Below are 17,237 nucleotides of genomic sequence, written 5' to 3'. Positions count from 1 at the left end.
TAATAATATATATTTAATACATTATTTAGTTTTATAAATATTTTTGCCGATAAATTTAATATTTATAATTTATATTATAAAAATTAATTTAATATTTATAAAATAAATAAAATACACATTAATAATCTTCATATGAAAAATTATTATTTTATTTATTTGACTAATTAAAATTTTTCAGTTTTGATATAAAAAAATTCTAATATACTTAAATTAATTTTAATAATAAATTATATTTATTAAATTAACTTTAATAACAAAATGATTAAAAAATGATTTTTAAATTCAAAATAATACTTTTAGTCAACAGTTTTTCCGCTAGCGTCAGTTTTTAATTCACCAAACACTTTACAGTAGGGTCCGTTTGGTAGAAAATTTTGATAGTAGTATATATGGTAGCATATATTGTTGTAGTAGATATGCTGGACAATAATAGTAGCACATATGCTGTCTAAATGGTTGGTAGTGTTTGATTCTACTTTTGTTGGTAACATATATACTAGGTAATATTATGTGACAAATTACATATAGGGGTATTCTGTATTTTAGTTGTAAGAAATGCAAATATAAATAACAATTAATAAAAGAGGATAGATTGGGGATAAAAGTCAAAATGGTCTCAAAATTGTCCCTCCCATCACCATTTTCATTTGACAATAATATTGTATATGCTAGCAAATATGGCTTGCCAAACGGGGCCTATATTTCATGGCTTGCTCAGCTTTTTTTCTACAGCATTTACCTTAGCATTGAAAATCAAACTTTCCACTTGATCAAACGGAGCCTAAATGTATAATTTGGTCTTCAAAAATCAAGCCAATGTAGTAGGACATAAATTCCAACATCTGTAGTTGGGAAGCCAAAATTAGAGAAAGGAAGGAAAGAAGAGATCATTGAGATGTGGAGGATATATAATTATTGTGCCACAAATCCATCAAGATTAAGAATAATAATAATTGTGAAAAGTGATTTGGCAATATGTAAAACAAAATTAGATGGGCCTGCAGCCTATTGAAAGAGGCCTCTTCCGAGCACTATGTCAAACCCAAAATAACTTATTTGGGCTTGTGGAGAAAAAAAGACAAGGTCAAGGTCGCACTCGCACCCGATTCACTCACAGCAATGAGCCACTGACGCACCGAACCGCACCTCCATTTCGAACGAACCCCAAAGCACGATCTCCCCCACCATGCTCCGCCAAGCTTCACGCCTGTTGCTTCGACCTGCCCCGAGCATGGCCCGAGCCTTCTCCACCGACGTTCCGGCCACGACCACCGTGGATTCCACCTTCATTGAGACGTGGAAGAAAGTGATACCCAACATTGAACCTCCCAAGACTTCATCGGCTTTCATGGCATCTCGTCCGGCTCCTCCCGCTTCGATCCCTTCCAAATTGACCGTCAACTTTGTGCTCCCATACGCTTCTGAGCTTGCAACCAAAGAGGTTCGATTTGTTCCTTTTACGTATTTTCCTTGATTTTATCTTTTTCAGTTATTTTTGCTTCTTTTATTTCATTCATTTTTTCATCTGGGTATCGCCCGGGTTTGATTGCACCGTTCCTTCACTTTGCGTAATTTTCCGTTTCTGTTTTTATTTGGCTATTGCGATTTTTTCTTGTGTAGGTTTTCCTAGGTTTGATAGTTGTTAATATGTTGCTCATTATGTTGTTGGGGTGTTTTGATCTGCAGACATTTTTTTTGGGCTTTGATTTTAGATCCAATTGTCTGTTTTGGTTGGGATTTTCGAGCTCTGTGGGATAATGTCATTCATCTATCTAAGTGTCTTTGGCTTATACACTCAGAAAAAATGTCTTCAGCTTAAATTCGCTTTATCTGTGGATATATCGCCTTGTGTTCAGTTGGGGTCTTCTTTACCTCTTATTTTATGTTAGCAGTGATAAATATTAAACTTTTTTTCTTGCTGTTATTAGTTTATGTTTCAATTATTTGATTCTCGTTTGGCTTTAATTGATGGCATGAGTTCATATGGAATCCATAGATGACCACTAGTCTGAGGGTCTGTCCTGTCATCAAATCGCAGGAAATTTTGAACCAACAAAATCCCTGACCAACAATCAATAAAGGATTCTGATATCTAACTTCAATTTTGATAGTGGAAAAATAGAAGGTTGTAAAGCTGCTTTAAAATAGCACCCAATATAAAGGAAAGGAGAACTGTCCGATAATGCTTTGTTCGCTTCTTTTCGAGTCTGCAACATTGTTTTGGGAACCAAAGGATGGAATAAAATATGAAGGAACCTAAGTAACATGGGTATGAACCAAGTTGACCTTTGTACTAGCAATTTTGCTCTCACCTTCAAAGTTAGGTACCAGCTGAAAGCAAGTAGTATGTTATTGATAGGTTTCTTGAAATGTACTCTAAAGTAGGTACTTTGCTACTTAGTCATGAAAAATGCTCATGCAAACCATGGGTTAATTGGGAAAGAGAAAACTGATAAAGCCTTCTACGAAGGCAAATCATATATGGAGAAGGTATTGATAAACAGTTCCATACTTCTGAATTCTGGTTCTCGGCTTATTGTAATTACAATATTTGTAACTTTGTAAATGATGTCTGTGTAGGTTCCTCTTGATGTTCTTGGGTGGCACCCCCTTGCTGCCCTTATAAATAACATCCTTTGTTGCATTAAAGAAAATAGGCATCAGTGTCTTAACCAAGCAGAACTGGTGGTAAATTCTACTGCTGATGGAAGTAGGGCCATACAATATTCTTTTGTTTCTACCATAGGAAAGATGGATATGGCTTGTTTTGAAGAATATTCGAATTCATGCATAGTTTTGCCAATAAGATGAGCTACTCGCAAGCAGTTCAGACTCACTCAGTTTTCTCATCTTGAAACAATACAACTTAACCTTTCAAGTTAGGCTCCTTTACCAAACAAGACGGAGTCCAATCTCATAGCCACAACAACTTCCATCTCATAGCCACAACTTCCGATCAGCAGGTGTCTTTGTTGTTCTTTTGTTCTTTTTTTTTTATAATCCACCAATATTATTGGAAGATGAGAAAGATATTACAACCAATTAGATACAAAACTATACAAGTCATAACAAATTCCAAACCAAAGTGAAATTCACATGTAGATAGTTGAAACCACAATGTCTTAACCATTAGATTGATGTCGTCATCATGACTCCCTGGTGAGTAGTTTCAGTGGTGTTGTTGGCTCACTAACCTTCAGAGCATGGTCACAATGAGGTACAAACTCAATAGTCACTAGTCACCATCATTCATTGATCTGTCAATACGAGATACATGAATTGTACAGATATAACAATACTTGGCCTGAAGACGGAGGAAGTTGAAATCAGATCTGGTTGGAGAAGAAAACAGCCCCAAGAGTTGATGTATTTGGACATGTTCTGAGAGGCCATCTGCTGCTATGGGTGAGATACTACATCCAAGCATGCCTAGATGTTTAAACTGAAGCCAAAGAATAAGTACGCCTTGAGTTGGACATGTGTTGCAAAATGACTTAATAAATTTTGAACCCCGATAAAAGTTAGAATAAAGGCCCCCTTGTGCTCCATTTGATCATCTGATAGACATCTATGTTGAAATCCCTGCAAGTAGCGAAAAATAGCTCATCTGTGCTCCATCTGTGATTCTTTAAGATTTGTCAATATGACTCTTCACAGAATACTTAAAGAAACCCCACAATGTGAAAGAAAACCCTAAGTGATCCCACCTAATCCCTACAAGAACAGCTAGAGAACTAAAATACGAAGTGTCCCAAAAAAACCACTCATATCTAGAGAAACATATCCCCCACACAAACCCCATTCCCAACACTTTTCCTACACTACCCCCACACAAATCCAACGGAACCAGAAGAAAGGTTTTCCCATCAATAAAATCTCCCCATCCAAAAGCCTCAGACCTCGTGGCTTGGTTTTGAACAAAAAGGTGATGAGTATGTTGAAACAGGGCTGAAGAAGGAAGTAATTCAAGACTGTGTCTGAAGCATGGGTGTTATTTTCTTTTTAATGTAACATCCTTGGGTTTAAGGTGGGATTTTAATTTTTTTTTTCCAAAACCAAGCCCTGGACTTCTGGTTTAAGTTTTTTTGATAATGACTAGTGTTCAGCTAAGATACTAACATAAGACATTCCATCCCAGTCATCATCATTCGATTTTTCTTAGTCCTAATTATATGAATGAATAATGATTGTCTTTAATCTTTATGGATGCTTATCATACAGCCTAGATATGAAGTCTGAGCAAGTCTCTATTCGTGCTAATTGCTTAGCATTTTTTTCATGCTTAATTGCTTACCATACATCCCAGAAATGTGTTTGGACTTTTGATGATTTTCGCTTTTTAACGTTAGCACTCTAAAGAAATTTCTAGCAATGAGATACTTGAGATTTGTCATCCTTCAAACACATAACAGTTTTATCCTTTTTAGCCCACTGATAACCTTGTAAAATTTCATATCGTTATATACTTATATATGCATTGCTGTCCAGGTTGACATGGTCATAATACCGGCAACAACGGGGCAAATGGGTGTTTTGCCGGGACATGTTCCTACAATTGCAGAGCTGAAGCCTGGCATCATATCTGTGCATGAAGGAAATGATACAAAAAAATACTTCATTAGCAGTGGGTTTGCATTTGTCCATGCAAACTCTGTTGCTGATGTAATTGCTGTGGAGGCTGTGCCAATTGATCAGATCGACTCCAACCTGGTGCAGAAGGGGCTTGCGGAGTTCACCCAAAAGCTAAGCTCAGCTTCTACCGATTTGGAGAAAGCTGAAGCTCAGATTGGGGTTGACGTTCACAGTGCTATGAATGCTGCCCTCTCTGGCTGAGGATTGTGTTCATTCAGCTTTGTGGTTTTATCGCTTCGAATCTGCTTTTGTGCTTCTGACTCTTAATTTTTTTTATTTCGAGTCAATAAAACTTTGTAAATCTGCTGAGACATATTGACTGTGATTTTAGCAAGTCAAATAAATTTTTTTTCCCAGAATTCAGAAACCCCATGTTATTCACTAAACACATTTGCAAATGGAGTGTTTTGTTTCGTTTGCTTAACTTTGCTGTACTTAGAGGGCCTTTTCATCTCCTTTTTTTCTATTTTGGTTAAGCTCTCATCAATCGATAGGCATAACGATGCAAACAAGCTGCATTCTACCATGTTCAAGTTTGTCCTTAAAATAATTGAGTTTGAGTTGTGGTTCCTGTAATTTTTATTCAACAGGTTTAACATTGCATATGAATCCTGTGACTGCACTTGATATTGATTGAGATTGGATCAGAACGGGTAAACAGGTTTCCAGATGAGGTAACAAAGGGTAAAAATACTTGAATGCAATGAATGATGCACGTTTGTGGTGGAGTAATCTATTAGGCCTCAAGGAAAAGTGAGAAAAAGTGTCTTATGTATGAACGATTTTCAGTTGATTCCAAATCACTTGTCTTGAAAGCTCCTTGCATAATAAGATCATTTGCTTTTTATCCTTTCAACTCATACTTTAAGACCTCAAGGGAAAAAGAAAAGAAGAAGAAAGGGCATTGATTTGTTCAACAAAAATAGGCAGTTACCCAATTGTGTTAGAAAAGAAAGCAAGAGAGAAATATCATTATGATGGGATAACTAAACAAACACTTGTTGAACATTATTTATCTTTGAATCAAAGGTCGTTACAGTTGAGATTGCTATATATATAATTGGGTCCTGAAGAGCAGAGTATACACCCTTATGACAAAAGCAGCAGCTCCATCTTTACTGAATTTGCTTATTCTCTCAGCTCTCTTTTGAAAACATTAGCATTGTATGCTAGGTTTCTTAATGGGTGGTGCTTTCTTGCTTTTATAAATATTCTCCCCTTATATTTACACATCTTGACCACCCACACACCTTTCTTGGTGGATATATCTATTTACCCTAACAAATATATGTCAATTTATGTGGCTCTACTTTGTCCCAAAATCAACTTTCAAGGACCATTCTTTCATTGCCTTTTTTGGTTTTGTCAAACCCCCCATTATCATATATAGGCCACTACTAGATCCCTCTCAATCAATAAGCTTAATCATGATTCTTTGTAATAATGATTTAGTGTTTTGTTATTAACAATTAGATAAATTTAGTGTCAATTAGGTTCTTGATAATGCAAGAGTAGAGGTCCATTTCCAATCCAATTGAAGAAATGGGTTTTAATTTATATCATCAAATGTCACCACAAAGTGGAGAATTTTTCATTTGATGATGATTAACAAAGTAATGATCAACGTTTTTGTTAATTAAACACATGTCAGACAATTAATTAACATTTGGATCCACACCAATAGCATAGGAAAAAAAAGCAATTTCAAGACCTAATAATTTCCTCAAGAGACTTCCACACATCACATGCATGTTTTGTGTCTGGTTCTAGTCTTCCTTTGTACCTCGCTTGGTTGTTCTTCCCTTTATTCTTATTAAATTCATTCTTCTTATCAAAAAAATAAAATAAAATAAAAAAAGAAGTTAATTGATTTGTTTAACTAAACCAATGGACAATAATTATGTTGGAGATGAAAGAAAAGGCAGCTAGCTAAGAATCTATTGGTAGTGGGTGATCTACACAGAGACCAATCAAAAATGAAAGTTAAATAATGAAGAAAAGCTCATCAGATTGGGAAGGGAAGCAGCATCATTTTCTTTGATGTTTTGGTTATAGTTATACATGCATATTCTTCTTTTTTTAGACAAAAATCTTCTTCACTACATGTCATGTGTATGTGAGAATCATGGCTAGCTTGTGTATTGGACCATTGGTACTGTCTATAATGATGCCTATTCCAGTGCTAATTAAATTCAATAAAATTAGGTACGAGAATCTGAGGCCTAAAGGCATTTGAGTCACCATAAAGATATATTACATCGCACAATATGATAACTACATCAAAAGAAAAGGACGACACCATCCTATATCGGATTATGACGGACTGTACCGAAAAAATATCAGACTACATACTATATCAGGATAAATCCGATTAGACTAAACAAAGAAACGTAAAAACAACGTGAGCAAAATAGATCTGACAATTTGAGCAATCGTACAAACAGATCTAGATTCAAATTTATTGAAAAGTATTGAAAAATTGTTGGGGGAGATGAGGAGGCAGTGGAAGAGATCACCAACTCTTCCTCTCTAAATTTGAAAGAAGTGCGCGGGTGGTTGTTTTAGAGATAAAGTAGAGAGGATTTGATTAAAAAGTGTTAAGAATATAGAGGAGTTTTTAACTTGGTTGGTTCCTAGTTAAGCTAATCAACCCCTTCAAATCATGTCCCAATATATATAAAAAAGAGAACAATTTATAAATAAAAAAAGGCAAAACTCACATGGGTTTTTGATCCAATGTGAAACAATACCTCACGTGTTTGTTGAGTCAATCTTTCTTCTCCGCGCATTTTTCAAATTCCAAGACAAAATACATAAATTTGGGTACTTTTTTTTTTTGTAGTAATTAATACTTTTTGTATTTGAGATATATATTTGTCGAAAAGTGGCATGAAGAGCACATGATTTCAATTGAATGGGTATTTGAATGGGTCGGGTACCAGTGTTCCTGCACTTGGTCCTATAAGTTTAGCCCTAGCCCAAATATCATTCAAATACAAAGCCAAGTATGTGACCCCATTTGCAATAATATTGTAGTCCTTAAATTGTTTTCAATAATATATAAATACTGAGAATAATATATAAATACATATATCAGAAATTAAAGTAATAGAGAGGGGTCCAAACTTTCAAAGGATGATAAACGAATATGAATCATGCCTGTGATGTGATAAGAAGTTGAAAAAAAATATATATATATATATATATGTATATATAAGATGAAGATTATTGCTGGATTAATGAGTTTGAAAAACCTAAGAAATTAATTGAAAAGTTCCCCATTAATTAAATTAGTTAATATCCCCTTGAACCACTAGATTGGGAAAATATTATAGCAAAAATCTATCCATAGTCCATACATATGTGTGTGTAGAGTGAGGATGGGGATTTGGAGAGTAAAAAACTTGTGTTGGTGTGCAATAATGGGTGAGATTACTCTCAATAGAGAAGCAACAAGAAAGCAAAGCCAACGTGGAGGGAAAGAAAAGAAAACACTGATTGATTCACAATTCTATATATAATATTTACTTTGAGAGAGGTGTTGTGTTGTCAATGGCGGATCCATGACTGGAGGCACGATTAAGCAGATGGGGTCCAGGGGTAGCTTTCCCAGAAAGTTTTTTTTGGGTTATTTATATGACATGAAGATAATATTGCTACTAATAAATTCAATAAATAAAACATTACATCTTTATTTATAATAATTATTGTTTATGAGTTTTCATATTTTAAAAATCTTTCTTGACACGTTATTCATTCATTGCCACTGGATTCGTATTTTGATGAAGGAGAATTGGACTTCTCTATTGCTAGTGCAAAGTTAGGAGGATACTACAAAATTAAGAGGATGACGCATTAAGGCTCTGCACACCTCCTTCTAATTCATCACTGCTAGCAATAATATATCATCAGAAACAAAACCAATAAATTACCACAAAAGTAATTAATTAAGCAAATACTTTTTAATTAAGGAAAACCAAAACTTTGGGAAGGTGAGAAGACGAGAAGGTTAGGGAAGGGGAGAAGACGAACGGTGGAGCAGAGTCCATGTTATAGGCTAAGTTCCGAGAAGGCAAGACAAATTAAAAAAGGTTGTCCTTGGAAAATGACCTAAACCAAACATGTCATTCTTATATATATATATTCTCATTAGCCTTCATTGGATGATTTGGTTCAAACTACGTATATATAAAGCCAAAAGAAAGCCCAAAAACGAGAATCGACAGGAAAAGAACAATATATACATATACTGATATGCGTGTGTGTGTGTGTGTGTGAGTGAGGATATGCTCTTATTCATTCCAAACAAATTAACCCAACAAGACGAACAAGTATATCTAGATAAAGAGAGAGCTAGATTGCGTGTGCATGACTTATTGTTTACATAACTTTTTTTGTTGTTTCACTTTTTCACATGAAAGTTGTGTCGAAGATGCCATGATGATTTTGATGTAATATATATAGACAGCTAGTACAAAGACAAAGTTATGGCTGATAGTTTGTTGTTTTGGAAGAGTTTTTTTTTTTTTTTTTTTTTTTCTCTTTTGATAAGTGGGGGGTTTGGGTTTGGAAGCTTTGTTGGATTCTATATATAACAAGGAAAAAGAAGCTCTAGCCTCTAAGAATAACTCATGAGAGAGAGAGTCTTTGTGTGTGCTTTTTATATTCTCACATGTCTCTTCTGGCCTTACCAAAGCATTGAAATTATATCGCTTACACTGCCAGGCAACCATAAATTCCAGGTCCAATCTTCAAGAACACAAAAAAAATGGAGATGCCTTAATTATGTCAATTATGCTAATCGTTGATTGGGATCTCAGTTACTGAGTTGTATGGATCAGTTACTGAGATGTATGGACCATATATTCGTCCCAACAACTAGGTCCCTAAATCTCAGTTGTTGGGACAAATATCTTTTTTGTAATTATTTAATTATAAACATGCATGTATGCACACATATACATGAATGATACATATCATATTTTTTTGTAAATAAGCAGTGAAATACACAATTTTTTTTCATCACTAAAAGGTAAATGCATATTTTTCTTACAATAAGAGAAATATTTAGTATAGCTGGCGATTTCTTGCTAAATGTAGAAACTTTGGAGTAGGTGTTTTCAAAAAAGAAAAAATCGGCATTTTATACAATCTCTAGATTTATTATTTTAGATTATATATAAATTTAAGGTTTAGGTTTAGGGCTAAACCCGATATCTTTTATATATATAAACGAATTTTCACATGCGCACCAATTTCAAGCACTTATTTTTCAATCATAGATGCAGTGGGTCTCACAGCAAATGTATGGTCCCCACTTTTCTTGTGTTGTACTACAACAGTTGGATTTGAAGTGCGTAAAGTTAGTAGACATGTGAGAATTCTTATATATATATATAGAGAGAGAGGAATTCTCACATAAGGGTCTAATGTAATGGTGTAAAATAAGGGTCTATATTTACACCATTGATTTGAAATATATGAGACTCAAAATAGTGGACCCCACTTCTCATCTCATTCATCCACATCATTAAAAAATCACCCTTATTTTACACCCTTATATGAGAAATCCTCTATATATATATATATATATATATATATATATATATATATATATATAAGGAATTTCTAGAGTTTTCAACATCTATTATAGTGGCATCTAACTTCGTGGCAGCACTATGTATCCCTAACAAATTCAACCATAATCAGTCATAACATGTAATTAGACAACATAATAACGGAATTCAATGTGATTAGATAACGTAATACTATTTGTTGCATACATACAACCAATCCGATCAGGCGATCACTGTCAATAGTTGTAGAGATTTTGTTTTCATAATTAATTTTCCAGCTAGCAATTTCATTCAACATTCAAAAGGCATGCATTTGATTAATTTAGCGTAGGCAACAAGAAACTCTTGTGCTTTCGATGAATTTAATTTATATATTGGCCTACCTATTTGTGTTTTGTGCCGAATTACGTACAATTAACCATCTATTTTCCCGTCTGGGGATGAGTCAAATTTGTCTTCTAAACTAATAAAATAACCCTTTTTAAATAATTTCTTTTTTTTTAAACTAAGAACAACACCAAGTTTGCCCTTTAGACTTCCGATATGGGTCTAAGCTCGAGTCATTAGGCCCTCGAGCACAAAAATTCCTCATCCGACAACAGGATATATAAGTTGGGTCAAAGTCTAACATATGAGCGCAAAGGTATTACTCCTACAGAGAATCGAACTCAAGACTTTCCTAGTCCATACAGTTTGGCCCAAAAAATTCACCAACTGACTTATCATCCAAGTAAATCTTTTTCAATAATTTCTCTCACACTCTAAATGGAATATGCAAATCTAAAGAGCAAAAAGGAGGAAGCTTTGTTGAAATAATTGCAATTAAATATATTCCATGGCACCTTGGAAAATAGAAGATGGAGAAGCTTTATTAGTTATAACATGCATTCAACAAGTCAACATATGGACATATTGCAACATTAATAGTAACTCCAAAAGAAATGCCAACCCGTGATGGCTTGATTCCTCCATCCCCTCCTCATCAATCCAGAAACCCAACTAGCTATCTTAGTAATTGGTCCCCCATACTGAGAGATTCTTGAAAGCTAAAATTAAGGAATACCAATACACACAAAAAAACATATTGTGATTAATAATTATGAGAGTGAGAAATTTTTTTTGGCTTGTGAGTGTGGACAGAACAAATTGAATTGGTCATGGGTCATGGCTTGTTGTGTCTCTAATAGTGGTTACAATGAAATGATAGCTACAACCATAGACTTTGTAATGTACATATATATATATATATATATATATATATAGACATATATATATGTGGTTGGCTTTGTATCATAATCGAAGTAGCTCGTCATCATATCTCTTTCAATTCATTTTTATTTGCCACAAAAATCATTTTATTGTTCCTACATAGTATGACATAATTGCTTGTTTTAATTTCCAACAAAGCATACTCATTTAATTAAGGCTCTTGTAATGATAATCTTTATCTTTAAATCAAAGTTGTGCTTAATTTGGACTTTTGACCACCCATGTTTTTTTTTTTTTGAATTCTTTATAGAAATCCCATCAAATTTTAATAAAAGATTTCAATAATTTCATGATCCACTACTCGATTATAACTTGTTAAAAATTTCTAATAGTTGTTTTGGATGTGCATATCTCTATAGATTGCTACTTTTGGTATATCAAATCATGGACAATATGTTTCCTCTCTTTTTTGCTTTCTTCAAACCTTTGGTACGCTAAATTTATCTATTTAGGACCTAATTAGCGGTAATCATCAAATAAAGTAGTACTTTACTTTCTACATTATATATATATATATATATATACACGCAAGCTTCTTTTGTCAAAAAATTGTAAATCAAATTATTCATTAAAATATGTGATATGGATTGGCTTGTTAGATATGCATGCATGGTAGTAATAATGCACCAAACAAGAAAGTAAATAGTGAACAATTAATACATGTTTTTCTTTTTCTTTTTTCTTTTTTAAAAAGATTCTAACATTTGTGGTTGTGGGTTGTGATTAGGGGTGGTGGTTACTGGTTAGGAGTGCTTTTGGTGTGTGAAGAAAAGCACAATGAAGTAGTGGGTAAACTATTGAAGTTGAAGAAATGGTGGAGTTATGCAATAAATATATGAAAACAAGAAATACACAAAGTCCAAGAAAAGAAAAGAACAGAAAAAGAAGAAGGGATGGGAAAACCTAGAAATGATAAAAGGCAGGCCTGGCCGGGTGTGTGGGTCAAGGGAATGGTTGGATTAGGTTTAAAGAAATGTCTCCAAAATTTGTTTGTCTACCATTCTTCAACCCGAGAAAATGCGCCACATTTAATGACACACTTGGAAATGATGACTCCAATTATATATATATATATATATATACACACACACATTTAGTTGTACGTTGATGAACCTTAACCAAGTTACTTAATTGATTCACTTGAAAGCTATAATGACCAACTTTGGGTTCGAATTCAATTGATAGAACTTTTAAAAAGAATCCAAATGTACATAAATATTTTTCAATTGTTTAATTGAGGGGAACTATTGGGTGAGATTTTACCCTCAATTACAAGTTAAAGGTTAGGTTAGCTAGTCTAGTGATGTTTAAGTTTTGATAATAAAATTCATTTATTGGTACGCCAGAGAATTGTCCAATATTCCAATTATATTTGGTTTGTACAGCTAGCTTTACACGTATAGATAGATTAATTAACAAGACGTTTAATTTGGCCCCAAAAGAAAACACAAAGAAGTTTCTGTTGATTGATGAAGTTAATTTCTACTCAAATTGCCTTCACCATTAATCCCCCAAAGCACAGGAAAGTTACTTGCTCTCTACCTCTTTAGACTCCACCGGGACTAGACAATATTAATGACAAAACCCAATTACTAGTAGATAATTCAATAAATTATAGTAAGTCTTTAATTTGAATACTCTCATTACATGCATGGAGATGCATGCTTGACTTGGCCCTTTTTGAATTAATTGACTCTCATTACATGATTTGTCAACTTTTGTTCAAAGTCTTATTTTTCATTCAATCTCGAAAAAGCGCCATTTCATGGAGCTCTAGATCGTGTGCCCTTTTTTTCTTGTTGGGTTTTGAAATATTATATATAGATATATGGATTGAGGGTATAGATCCTGTGCACTCTACCAACCAGTGCACCAAAATATTTTTAAAAATTTTAGAAAATTCATAAATATATGTATTTTAATTTTGTGAATATAGTCTTTTCCTTAAAAAATAATTAAATTCATCAAAAAAAATTAGTGTTAATTAAATATGAACAGTATGATGAAATTTAAGTAACAATTTTTAAGATGAAATTAAAATCAAACGTTTGAAATTACTTATATTTTATATTTATAAATTTTTCAAAATTCCGATCCATAAACACACATAAACATAATAAAACAAGTAAATTAAGCGAGTAAATATTGGAAAGACATAATAAGGCTCTTCAGCATGATCGTGGAGTTTTGGTCATTCATCAACCTCCTGTGGATATTATAAAGATGTTAAGAGAAGATGTTATTGGGGTCTCTTGGCGTAGGCGTGTAGTCAGGACTATTGAGTAGTTAGTTTTATTTGTTCTTGTGGATTATCCCCTCCTTGGTATAAAAAAAAAATATATTTGAAAGAGATAAGATGGTAAAATTGATTCTTCCCATAATGGTTATCTAATTATGTTTGTGTTGTTAAAATTAAGCAATATGTATAAAACACAGACAAAAGAATTACAAAGGAACGAGAGGTGGTGAAGAAAACAATGACAGAGAGAGTTTCAATCAACATATATGCCGAACAGCTCGGATGTAACATACGATGTGAATAGAGAAGTGGGTAGCTTGAAGCAATTAATCTTCACCTCATTTTTTTAAAAATTTTTTATTCTTAATTTCTAATTGAATCAATTTTGTTCTCAAGCGAGCGTTTTCTGGGACTTGAATGATTCTGGAAAGCTCTTCCCTGAAAGCAATATTTATAAATTAAAAACCATTTCTTTTTCAAAATTTATAATATTTTTAACCCAAAAAATTGGTTTTATCCTTTTAGAACGGATTGAAAATATGAGACTTAAAATCCCAATTTTGTAGGTTAATAAGAATTCAATAGTTAGTTTCTCTTTTTTCCCAAAAATATAGAATTCAAAATTGTTGAGCCCATAAATTGTGCTTCTTGACAAACATTTCAGGCATTTTATATGCATATGGTCAGTCAGGCTTGCACTGCTAAAAATCAGTTAAAAACATGCATATATATATATATATATCATATTATAATTAAGTTGATAAGAATGACAAGTGAGAGAAGTAAAGAGTGTTTGATATGAAACCAAAAAACATAATAATTAGTTTAACCCTAAAAATAAGCCACCAATTAAAGATAAATCAAACTTTATAGATTATCTTCTTAACCCAAAAAAAAAAGAAGAAGAGGAAAAAGAAAAGAAACTGTATTTAATATTTAATTTTAATTGAGAATAATAAATACAAAAAATGGGAGAGAGTGAGAAGTGGGTAACAAATCACCAAAGCCATTTATTATTATTTTTATTTATTAATTTTGTTTTTATTTATTTATATAAATATTAAATATAGGGTGTATTGTGTTGTGTAGTTGATAACAAAAAGCCAACCCTCCCCACCCGAAGTAGAAGAGAAAGCAACAAACAAAACTAAGAAAGAAAGAAAGAAGGAAAGAGCAGAATAAGGTGTCTGTCTCTCCCTTCCCTTGGACTGATTCCTTTCAATCGCATATCTCCCTCTCTCTATCTATCTATCTATATCAAGAGATATATATATTCCCAACAACGAATTGAAGCATAAGGAAGGAAGGCAGAGAAGGAAAAGAAAAGGCAGGGCATATGAATGGAAAAACAGTTGGGTGAAGAACAAAGATGATGATGATGATGATGTTGATATCGAGGTAGAGAATAGTATTTCTTGATCATCAACACAGTTAGGCCTTGGCATATCTCTCTTATTGAAGAATCCGCCTTGTCTTGGGTTGGCTTCTGTTTCATGTTTCTTTTGTGTTAGGCCTGGCCTTCACATTGCTCCACCCTCTTATTTTGCTTTTCTTTCGCACATATACCACCTTACCCAGTTAAGGTACTTGATTATTTAGTCCCTTCCACTTCTCTTTATTTTTTTGGTTAATTCATCGCGTCTCTATTAATGGCTGTTCAAGCTCAATACCCCTCCAACGTTCCTCTCTTAAACAGGTTTCATTACTTTCCCTTCTCTTTCTTTTCTCTCTGTTCTTTTCATTCTCCTCTCTGATTTTTTTTCCCGTCATTTCCCATGTGCAGAAACGGACAAGAACCGAACAATTATTCATTGCAACCGCAGCCGGGAGGATTTCTTGATCAATCTCACATGTTTTTCAACAATGGAGGTAATTAATTGAATTAGTTTTTACTTCCTGTTCATAAATATCGATCTATATTTAGCTACCCCAATTGCCGTTGAAATACAGACCAAGCAGAGGTCGAAAATTGATGAGGGTGTATTCTCAGATTGCTCTTGTGTTTATCAACAGTATCTAATCCACGCAAAAGAGGAAGAGAAGTAGCAACACCCAGTACTGGCATCACCGCCCCAATCAACACATACACTATGCAACAAAAAACCCCACCTCTTCAGCTAATCGACCTTTCACAGCTTCACAGTCACCCACAGCAAAATGTTATCTCCACTGGCCTCCGCTTATCTTTTGGTGACCAACAACAGCAGCAACAGCTACAACAAAATCACCATTATCACCAGCAACAGCAGAATTTTGCATGTCAATCGCAAGGCGGCGGCTTATTGTCTTCAGTATCAGAAGATTTGGCAATGCAAATCAAACGACAGCGAGACGAGTTAGACAGATTCCTGCAAGCCCAGGTAACGATTTCGTCTCATTCAATTGGGTTTCTCTTTAATTTCAAGAAGCGGAAATGGAGTTGATGACTTTTCTACAGGGAGAGCAGTTGAGGCGCACATTAGCCGAGAAACGGCAGAGGCACTACCGTGCGCTGCTGGGGGCGGCAGAGGAATCCATAACCAGGAGACTGAGAGAGAAGGAGACCGAAGTGGAGAAGGCCAGGCGCCGGAACGCAGAGTTGGAGGCACGCGCAGCGCAACTAGGCGTTGAGTCACAGGTTTGGCAGGCAAAGGCAAGAGCACAGGAGGCGACGGCGGCATCTTTGCAGGCGCAGATTCAGCAAGCTATAATGTCCGGGGGACTCGCGAAGGACAGCAAGAGAGGGGAGGACGGGACAGGATGCGCTGGGGGCGTAGAGGGTCAGGCGGAGGACGCCGAGTCGGCTTACATCGACGCGGAACGAGTCACTGAGTCCGGGCCGAGTTGCAAAGCGTGCCGAAAACGAATCGCGTCGGTGGTGCTGTTGCCGTGTCGGCACCTTTGTCTCTGTACAGAATGTGACAGAGTGGCATATGCTTGCCCACTTTGCCTCTCCGTTAGAAATTCCAGTGTGGAAGTGTTTCTGTCTTGACGCCACCCAATGCAGGGGAGCCCATGTCCCAGGAATTCCCCCCAAGTCCCAACTCCCAACAATGGTAAAAATGAAAAGTTTTTTTTTTTAAAAAAAAATTTGAGATTATTAAATAATGATGATTAAAATAAATTTTTATTTTTATTTTTGGTGCATTTTGGGTGAAGATGTTCTCTAGTACCCCCAACAATGACTCTTTTTTTGCCTTTTTGGATCCTCTCTTGGAGTGAAATAACCTAAGAGGTAATGTACATGGCCAAATGGGTAGAGGCATTTTCTTTTTTTGTGATGAAATTTAATTCTACATAAATTCTTTTATTGGTTAATTATTGTCCCCTTTCTCATGATGATTTTGTTCATGAAATTATAGTGTTTTTATTGAAATTATTGTATAGGTTTGTTGTCCATGATGAAATCATTTATTTAATTAATTTTTAAAAGAAAAAATCAGTTTGTTAGGATTAGGATTAGGATTTAGGATTGTATTTTTAAAATTGGAAGTAGATTAAAAAGGTATTATTCTTTGGGTAAAATTAGTGGTATTAGCTAG

The 17,237-nt window shown here is 34.4% G+C and overlaps 2 protein-coding genes across 5 annotated transcripts; both read left to right on the top strand.

Annotated features, from left to right (window-relative positions):
• The first annotated feature begins 1,157 nt into the window (after positions 1-1,157).
• On the top strand, positions 1,158-4,999 carry LOC119980384 (ATP synthase subunit delta', mitochondrial-like). Its single transcript, XM_038823060.1, has 2 exons — positions 1,158-1,441; positions 4,489-4,999. The coding sequence occupies exons 1-2, from the start codon at positions 1,187-1,189 to the stop codon at positions 4,831-4,833; spliced, it is 600 nt and encodes a 199-aa protein (XP_038678988.1). The 5' UTR covers positions 1,158-1,186; the 3' UTR covers positions 4,834-4,999.
• Positions 5,000-14,836: 9,837 nt separating this feature from the next.
• LOC119980570 (probable BOI-related E3 ubiquitin-protein ligase 2) lies at positions 14,837-17,029 on the top strand. Of its 4 annotated transcripts, XR_005463901.1 has the most exons (5): positions 14,837-15,412; positions 15,500-15,585; positions 15,730-16,076; positions 16,154-16,751; positions 16,855-17,029. XR_005463901.1 is itself a non-coding variant. In XM_038823321.1 (4 exons), exons 1-4 carry the CDS (start codon positions 15,366-15,368, stop codon positions 16,685-16,687), a joined length of 1,014 nt encoding a protein of 337 aa, XP_038679249.1. In that variant the 5' UTR covers positions 14,837-15,365; the 3' UTR covers positions 16,688-17,011. The 4 variants fall into 4 exon arrangements, 3 of the variants coding, with proteins under 3 accessions (XP_038679249.1, XP_038679250.1, XP_038679251.1); XM_038823321.1 differs by having other exon boundaries at positions 16,154-17,011; XM_038823322.1 differs by having other exon boundaries at positions 14,838-15,299; positions 16,154-17,011.
• Positions 17,030-17,237: the final 208 nt, after the last annotated feature.

This window comes from Tripterygium wilfordii, chromosome 16, assembly GCF_013401445.1.
Source record: "Tripterygium wilfordii isolate XIE 37 chromosome 16, ASM1340144v1, whole genome shotgun sequence".
NCBI classification, from domain to species: Eukaryota; Viridiplantae; Streptophyta; class Magnoliopsida; order Celastrales; family Celastraceae; genus Tripterygium; species Tripterygium wilfordii.
The sequence above is the reverse complement of the archived record's forward strand: the minus strand, read 5'-3'. Positions and strand labels throughout refer to the sequence as shown.

Coding starts and splice junctions, on each gene's coding strand:
- LOC119980384 (XM_038823060.1), top strand. CDS start 1,187: ATGCTCCGCCAAGCTTCACGCCTGTTGCTTCGACCTGCCCCGAGCATG. Junction 1,442..4,488: donor CTGAGCTTGCAACCAAAGAG/GTTCGATTTGTT, acceptor ATTGCTGTCCAG/GTTGACATGGTCATAATACC.
- LOC119980570 (XM_038823321.1), top strand. CDS start 15,366: ATGGCTGTTCAAGCTCAATACCCCTCCAACGTTCCTCTCTTAAACAG. Junction 15,413..15,499: donor AACGTTCCTCTCTTAAACAG/GTTTCATTACTT, acceptor TCCCATGTGCAG/AAACGGACAAGAACCGAACA. Junction 15,586..15,729: donor CATGTTTTTCAACAATGGAG/GTAATTAATTGA, acceptor GTTTATCAACAG/TATCTAATCCACGCAAAAGA.